The 8,912-nt window shown below is 38.7% G+C and overlaps 1 protein-coding gene across 1 annotated transcript; it reads right to left on the bottom strand.

Annotated features, from left to right (window-relative positions):
- Positions 1-608: 608 nt before the first annotated feature.
- Positions 609-4,894, bottom strand: LOC146466279 (uncharacterized). The gene is made up of 2 exons (XM_085127542.1): positions 3,465-4,894; positions 609-2,830 (listed from the first exon to the last, which is right to left on the bottom strand). The coding sequence occupies exons 1-2, from the start codon at positions 3,813-3,815 to the stop codon at positions 770-772; spliced, it is 2,412 nt and encodes an 803-aa protein (XP_084983668.1). The 5' UTR covers positions 3,816-4,894; the 3' UTR covers positions 609-769.
- Positions 4,895-8,912: the final 4,018 nt, after the last annotated feature.

Below are 8,912 nucleotides of genomic sequence, written 5' to 3' on the forward strand. Positions count from 1 at the left end.
ATGTAATTATATATAGACATGTATGTATTAACTACAGGTCAAGCCTTTTACTCCCACATCATATAAAGGTCCCCTCTAAGAAATATAGATGTTATGAAAAAAAAACTCTTTTCAACTCTCATTAGTGCATTTGCAATGGTTTTTCCTTCTGTGAATCAAGTGGGCTGTAAGCAGCATATGAGCCTGCAAGAGGGTAACAGCCACCAATGACATATACTATTTTAAAATGTAAGCAGTGAATGATTGCACAATATTAGTTATTTAAAATAATATTGACCCAAGGAGTGAAAGCTTTCTTTGCACAAAATGCTCTTAACTAAGTTGTTCAAAGCATGGTTAGGTAATCCAGGATTATTATCGACCTTGGATCGTGTAAAAATAAATTAATAGCCAATCAATGAAGACTTTTCGAATAGGTTTTATAAACCTTATTCCAAAATGGCTTCCATTTTAATATTCTTTTGTTTGCATTCAAATTAGCCCTTTGTGCCTCGTTCAAGATAAAATACTCTTGATTTTTGAGCTTAAAAACGAGGCAAGAAGGGCTAATTTGAATACCAACAGAAGAATATTAAAATGGTAGCCATTTTGGAATAAGGTGTATGCCTTCAATTTACTTTTTGCATCTACAAGTAGATTTTTGGAGTATTTCCCTAGAACAACAAAAAATTAATTCTTGTTGAACTTTTAAAAATCCTGGATTACCTTTTCAAGCTGAGTAACCAGGCAGCAATCTGGTCACTTGACTCTCACTTGGTGTGTGTCCTCATCAGTTAAACCTAGACCGATGTGCCTCAATTAGATCTTGTTTGCTTGGTGCAAGGGTCCCTGAAATGTTCTTTGGGAGAATTACTGCCTCTGGCTCATGGTCCACTCCTCCTCTGTGGCAAGCATTTACAACATCAGCCATTAAACTTTCAACATGGGCATAGGATTTCTTTTCCTTAATGGGCTTGACCACCCATTGTTTTTGAGTCTTGGGAAAGCTGACTTTGTATCTGGCTTCACCACTGTGTATCCCTGATTGCACCACTGCCTGCTTCCGTCCTGCATTAGCATTGTGGTCCAGGGCTGTGAGTTGTGTGCGTGCTAACATGCCTTTGTGGGAAAAGTGCTCACGCTTGGGGCAGTATTTCAGCTGTTCTGAATGGTACACTTCGACCTCTCCTGTGTGGCAGAACTCTGTAAGCTTCTCAATATCCTTGAGTAGCTTTTTGTTCAACACTACTTCTTCGAGAGCAATATAGGAAGGGGTGTCAGGCTTCAACCATTTCTTCTTGCGAGCCGCAGCAGGTGTCAGCCTTGGGTGACAGCACTCGTGAAAGTGATTGTAGCCAGTCCACTTGTGCTTGTTGGTGACATGGTGGAGAACCGACTTCCACTTTTCCCGAAGCACATCTGCATTGCCATCACATGTTGCTGAACACCACCAGAGATGATTTGATACCGACCGTATCCAGGGAAAGAGGTTTTCACAGCCTTTGACTTTTGCTTTTTTGGTAAGTTGTTTTACAACCCACTTAGATAAGTGCCATACATCAAACTGGTGTTTGATTTCTTTGTGTTCTTTATTCATAGCACTGGAAATTGATGTGTGGCGATCTGTGGCAATTCTTCTAATTGTGACATCCTCAGCTTGAAGCCCTGTGAGGCAGCGCTCAAAGCCTTCTTTCTCCATTGCATTAGAAGATGTCACTTCGGTTACCTGTACTAAACTAAAATAGGCAACTTTACCTCCATCATTCATCATAGTGTAGGTAGAGTATTTGGCGCTGTGGCCAGGACTGTCACAACGTCCATCTCCAATTAAATTCACTGGCCCTTCCCTTTTAATAGCTTCTAAAACAGAGGATCTCTCCTCAGTCCAGGCTTTATCAACCAGTGGAAAGAGGAACTTGTTTTGTATGTTGTAAAAAGTGCTGTGACTAAAAAAATTTAATTTTAGAAAGGATGCAAATTGGGCTATGCGTGAAAAGGTGTTTCCACTAAACAAAATGGCAGCTGATGTTAGTAGATTACCAGCTGGCATGTTTTTAATCACAGGCTGTGAAGTCCAGCAGAAGTCATCATGGTTATTTATGCACCTTATCTTTACTGAAAGCATGCTGCCACATGTTGTCATCTTTGATTCAGAGATAACACCAGCACATTTAGGGCAGAATTTCAGAAGTTTCTTTAAACAGGACTCAAAGACAATGAATTTTTGCTCCTCACAAGGTGAGTTTTCATGGGGGGTTTCCAATTCCTGCTCATCATCAGAGTTACCCAAAACTGATCCCTCATTATCTGAATAATTATAATCATCATCATCATCATCATCACCACCAATGGAAGCAATTGGGGAAGGCAGTGGCTCCTCATCTGAAGGATAAACTTCCTCATATAAAGTAAGTTTCCTTTTGCAGACAGGCTTATCATTTTCACCTTTAGGTTTCTTGGGGGAGACTTGTGCAGAGGTGTCTGGTGTGATATCCTTTGCACCATTATCTTCAGGGTCAATGTTTACTTGGATTCCTATTTCAGCATATGTTACAATGTTTGTTTCTGTTGAAACTGATCGAGTGATTCGATACTTGGCTCCCACACAACACTGAGTACCCACATCAATTTTGGTTTTCTCCTCATTTGGGTTATTACCTACAGGGGTGGGCCCTTCACAGGTGTTGGTAGTTGATGGCTGCTCATAGTTCCATGCACCCACAGTTGGTGTTGGGTTGTTATCAACAAGGGTGGGCACCTCACAACTGTCTCTAGTTGATGGTTGCTCATAGTTGCTAGCATCTTTACTGTGGTTGGCATTGCTTTCTTGGGAATGCACATGTTGCAAAACCTTTGAGTGAGGAAAAATTTAGAAAAAAAGTACAAAGATGAACCATTTCACAAATTGGTCCTCTTTTGAATTGCTTTTTATTGAATTAATTACAGGCAGCTTTTTAATTGGAACTGAAGAACAAATTTTTAAAAATAAAGTATATGGTGGCGTTTCGATATACTGTCAAGGAGCCATGGAAGTCAAATTCAATTTCCGACCTACACAAGGCAACTGACACCCAATTTAAACATAACTGTTTTGGAAACGTCCAATAATTGGGACATGGAGTAAATATTGTCAAAATCGCTTACCATATGACAGCCTTCAAATTCTACTTTCATGGGTCTCTTCCCACCCCTTTCCCTCCCTGGGAATTAGCACTGAGAGAAGCACTACACCAAAAGAATTGTTACCAGAAAAATTGTGTTTCCGAAAAGCGACTTTTGAAAAGGAAAATATAACAACCTAATTTATGATATACAAATTCGTGATAAAAAATTGACAACCCGCATACACCAAGAAAGAAAAAAGTAAACACAGACCAGCAGCCTGACAAACAGTTTTACCATAAATATACACACTTTAATTTTTGGATTCATTTTACATATTTCATTTTACATTTTACATATGCCATAAAGCGAGCTCAACTCACCTCCCGTCTTAACTCTTCTAAGCGGCGCTGCTCCGCTCGAGCCTCGCTACTTGGTCTAGGTCGCTTCGGTTGAGGACCGAAAGGAAACAATGAGGGCACTGACCCTGGTATAATGCCTCTTTTAAACTTCGTTTTTGGCATTAACTTAGCTTTAAGATCATTTTCGAAGCAGTCGGGAGTGAAATGATCACTACACACGTAGCTGTACTCGAGTGGAGGAAGGTTGTCTCTCCTGATCCTTGCTAACCACACTCTTTGCAATTCCAAATCTTTTCGTGGAATACGATGAAAAGTTACTTTTGAATTTTTCGTCCAGTACTTATTGCATTCAGGAACGCAGCAGTGAGGCATAATTATTCCACACCAACGATATATGAAAACTAATAGATTCACCGTGTAAATATTTATAAGATCGGACTAAAGAAAACCTGTTGAAAATGGCGCTTCACGATATGACGTCACGTGAAGAACCGCTGACAGTTTGAGCTACCGCGATCAAAATTCAAGATGGCGGGCTTCAACCACGATTTTAGCCAACTTTGGCTTCGATTTTTTCGCAAAATTACTCATCAACATGGTTAACCATACCTGCAAAAATATTCATTTTCACTTAGAAATTAACCTCAATTTTTCTTAAAATTACGCTTGAGTTCCCCTTTAAGGTGGCCGAACACAGTTTTTCCATTACACAGGTGTTAGTAAACATTATTTGAAAACTACGTACTTCTGAGTACCCGAAATTAGCATGGTGCAAGATTATCTAAAAAGGAATAAATTTTGATACTTCTTGTTGAACAAGGTGCCGTTGCCATGGCAACGCAGCAAGCTATTAACCGTCCACAAATAACGGTTTTTCTTAATTTTTAGAAAATGCACTCGTTAGATTTTTTCCATATTTTGCATCCAGAAAAACCCACAAAATACTGACATAGTGACGCTGCTTTCATGTAATTTTAACAGACAGATCTCCTGTAAATGTTGGTTTTGCACTTTAATGTTTTTTGAAGATACCCTCTGTTAGATTTTGTTTTTGGTTTGTAGGCAAGTTACGCTTTTAGAAAACTACTGTTTTGTCAAATTTCACGCAATTCTAACGAGCGGTTCCTTAGAAAACAGTTTATTTCCATTAAAATAACCAGTCACAATTTTTTGTTCAAATGCGCATGCGTGGCTTTTAATTAGGGTTTCTCAGAAAGATGAAAGGCGTACAAAAAGGCTTAGCTCATTGTGAACTCAATTTCTTTGTTCGGCGATAAATGAAGAAGGATTCACAAACGAGAAACTAAGTTATTTTAAGAGCAAAACTTACCTTTTGGTATAAAATCGAGTGGTCGATAGTATTTGCTTACCACAACCCTAGCGCGCGCTTAATAGCATCACTAACAGAATCTGTAAAGCGCGCGCAAACTGTGTTCGGCCACCTTAAACGTTCAATATCCTGTTTTGTTTAAATGCCACAAAACTAGACGACGCAGCGCTTTACCATATTGGAATAAGAGAATAAATGAATATTTGCTAGAATTTATGTAGACATCGTGCATATTACAAAAGGTCGGGAAGGGAGAATGTTCACTTCCTGTTGGCAGAGATCCACTCGTGACGTCACGGAAAAGATGGCGTAATCAAAATGGCGGGCGCTTCGAATTTCCATCGGCCTTTTCCAACTGAAAACGCGCTCGTTTTAAAAAAAGAGTTACAGATTCCGCATTCTGAAAATGTGTACTTTATGACTGTGTGACCAGAAAAATTCGCGTTTTGGAGGTTTACATGCCCTTTAAAGATCTCAGTAAGTCTTGAACAATCGTGTTTTATTCAGTTAGAGTTTGTACTTCTCTTTCACATATCGCTAAGTAATCAAAGTGTTTAGTTAAGGCCATGTTTTTGCCGGCAATTTTTTTCGTCTGCTGTTCAGCTGTGTTGTTGTGTTTAACTAGATTCAGTGAACTTTATTCAGGGATTCGGGGCCACCTAAAATGCACAATCGACTTAAATGAACTGGTTTACTCCAGTTCTAATTATGTTCTTTCTTTTCACTGTCATGTTTGCTTTAGAGCCGGAGAACGAAATATTTTCGTATTAGCCTGATGTTATTATCTAGCTGTGAAGTTGTTCGTTTCAAGAACCATCGCTTAATTAACTTGTGTTTTGATGTGTTGTTATTGTCGCACTTCTTTGTGTCAAAACGTCCTTTCAGTTAAATACCGTAAGTTAAGTTTACCTAGCTAATCAACACAATCAGACTTTCCGCGAATGTCTTAGTTACTTTCTAGAATTGCGTGAAAATTTTGCCTAGCCCGTCGCTCGAGATGCTCGCATTTGTCAAAACTAATTATATGACGAGTTGTTGTCAAAATGATGTTTTTTCTCATTTGAAGTTGAATTGTTCAGTTCAGAGAAATCAAATTTTGGGCCATTTTAGTTAAAAGAATATTTCTTTCATTACAAAAACAAACTTAGCTTGAGCATTTCATTTCAAAGCGCCCTTTGAACAGCGCAGTGCATACGACATTATAGAACACGCTCAATGTTTGGAGGTCAAAAACCTGCTTAATTTTCGAAGTTTACGGCCTAAAAAATTCTTTAGTAGACAGATCTAAGTTGGTTTCATACTTATCCAACCGTGCGTTAGTAAGATATCAGCCGTTCTTGCAATCAACAGCCCTAATTCTTACTTAGCGTGCTGGTTGATCATTAACTATTATGACATGTGTGACCTGAAAAAACTAATTTTGAGGCCAGGGCGTGAATCCCTATAAAGTGATGGTAAAAGTTTCCGGCAAAGTTCTTTTCTAAACAAATTAACTCTTTGAGTGAGATAAAAAATGAACTACGACGTCGATCTGTACGGATGCCAAGGCTTGGGTAGAATGAACAATCACATACATTGAGCGTTTTTTTTTTTTTTTTTTATTAAACAAAATTAAAATAATGAAAAGATTCCCTCGTCGTTAAGTGACTTTATAGACTAATCACAAGTGTGTTTTTTCCCCCTAGCTTTTCATATTTTTGATCATTGCCTGATCATTTTGTTGAAATAAACAACGAGATATTTCTCTATTCGTTATATGAGGTTCACTACGTACGCATGCCCAAACCTCAAGACGTACCACTTGGAAGACGGCTAATCATGTTATATATAGATGAAGCTGAATTTGAGACAGTCGGATGTGAGCGCTAGCCGAAAGGGATGTACTTATTATGGTCTAGGGGCAGTTCATCTCTCCCTCCCTGGCTTGTCGTCAGACAAGTTATCGGACTGAGTGGCAAGATCATCCCCGCTGGCATAAGAGACCTTTGGTGCATGGGGTCAGGCTTGTGCCAGGACGGTTGTATTATTTCACAATAAAAAGTAGAGAGATTAACCCTTTAAGCCCTAACAGTGATCAGCATCAAATTTCTCCTGGTAAAATTAATGTTTATTCAATCCCTGAGGTCATGAGAATTAAGGATACGATCACCCAAGATGAATTCTCTTGATATTTTAATAACTTCTACCCAGTCGGCTTTTATAAGAAAAATATAGGGACAAGACAGGAGAGTTTGTCCTTTGATATTAGGGCTTAAAGGGGGAAAACATGACGTTTCCGCGACAACATGTCACCATTATTTTGTTTATTATTATTACTATTATTATTTTAGTAACAGGATGATCACATTGACTTTCAGGCCTTCTTTGCGATGAGAAGTCAGCGCGCCGTCAGTGGCAGCGATTGATCGATGGAACGGTATCGGCTGACTTTGCTGGGGAGCGAATCTGGCGAACCACAGCGGCGCCGCTAGAAAGTTCTCTTCTGACAGGAAACAACTTAAAGATCTCAGTAAGTCTTGAACAATCGTGTTTTATTCAGTTAGAGTTTGTACTTCTCTTTCACATATCGCTAAGTAATCAAAGTGTTTAGTTAAGGCCATGTTTTTGCCGGCAATTTTTTTCGTCTGCTGTTCAGCTGTGTTGTTGTGTTTAACTAGATTCAGTGAACTTTATTCAGGGATTCGGGGCCACCTAAAATGCACAATCGACTTAAATGAACTGGTTTACTCCAGTTCTAATTATGTTCTTTCTTTTCACTGTCATGTTTGCTTTAGAGCCGGAGAACGAAATATTTTCGTATTAGCCTGATGTTATTATCTAGCTGTGAAGTTGTTCGTTTCAAGAACCATCGCTTAATTAACTTGTGTTTTGATGTGTTGTTATTGTCGCACTTCTTTGTGTCAAAACGTCCTTTCAGTTAAATACCGTAAGTTAAGTTTACCTAGCTAATCAACACAATCAGACTTTCCGCGAATGTCTTAGTTACTTTCTAGAATTGCGTGAAAATTTTGCCTAGCCCGTCGCTCGAGATGCTCGCATTTGTCAAAACTAATTATATGACGAGTTGTTGTCAAAATGATGTTTTTTCTCATTTGAAGTTGAATTGTTCAGTTCAGAGAAATCAAATTTTGGGCCATTTTAGTTAAAAGAATATTTCTTTCATTACAAAAACAAACTTAGCTTGAGCATTTCATTTCAAAGCGCCCTTTGAACAGCGCAGTGCATACGACATTATAGAACACGCTCAATGTTTGGAGGTCAAAAACCTGCTTAATTTTCGAAGTTTACGGCCTAAAAAATTCTTTAGTAGACAGATCTAAGTTGGTTTCATACTTATCCAACCGTGCGTTAGTAAGATATCAGCCGTTCTTGCAATCAACAGCCCTAATTCTTACTTAGCGTGCTGGTTGATCATTAACTATTATGACATGTGTGACCTGAAAAAACTAATTTTGAGGCCAGGGCGTGAATCCCTATAAAGTGATGGTAAAAGTTTCCGGCAAAGTTCTTTTCTAAACAAATTAACTCTTTGAGTGAGATAAAAAATGAACTACGACGTCGATCTGTACGGATGCCAAGGCTTGGGTAGAATGAACAATCACATACATTGAGCGTTTTTTTTTTTTTTTTTTATTAAACAAAATTAAAATAATGAAAAGATTCCCTCGTCGTTAAGTGACTTTATAGACTAATCACAAGTGTGTTTTTTCCCCCTAGCTTTTCATATTTTTGATCATTGCCTGATCATTTTGTTGAAATAAACAACGAGATATTTCTCTATTCGTTATATGAGGTTCACTACGTACGCATGCCCAAACCTCAAGACGTACCACTTGGAAGACGGCTAATCATGTTATATATAGATGAAGCTGAATTTGAGACAGTCGGATGTGAGCGCTAGCCGAAAGGGATGTACTTATTATGGTCTAGGGGCCAGTTCATCTCTCCCTCCCTGGCTTGTCGTCAGACAAGTTATCGGACTGAGTGGCAAGATCATCCCCGCTGGCATAAGAGACCTTTGGTGCATGGGGTCAGGCTTGTGCCAGGACGGTTGTATTATTTCACAATAAAAAGTAGAGAGATTAACCCTTTAAGCCCTAACAGTGATCAGCATCAAATTTCTCCTGGTAAAATTAATG

The sequence above is a fragment of the Pavona decussata genome, unplaced genomic scaffold (genome assembly GCF_977016875.1).
Source record: "Pavona decussata unplaced genomic scaffold, jaPavDecu1.1 SCAFFOLD_146, whole genome shotgun sequence".
NCBI classification, from domain to species: domain Eukaryota; kingdom Metazoa; phylum Cnidaria; class Anthozoa; order Scleractinia; family Agariciidae; genus Pavona; species Pavona decussata.

Coding starts and splice junctions, on each gene's coding strand:
- LOC146466279 (XM_085127542.1), bottom strand. CDS start 3,815: ATGCCTCACTGCTGCGTTCCTGAATGCAATAAGTACTGGACGAAAAAT. Junction 2,831..3,464: donor TAGAAGAGTTAAGACGGGAG/GTGAGTTGAGCT, acceptor CCTCACTCAAAG/GTTTTGCAACATGTGCATTC.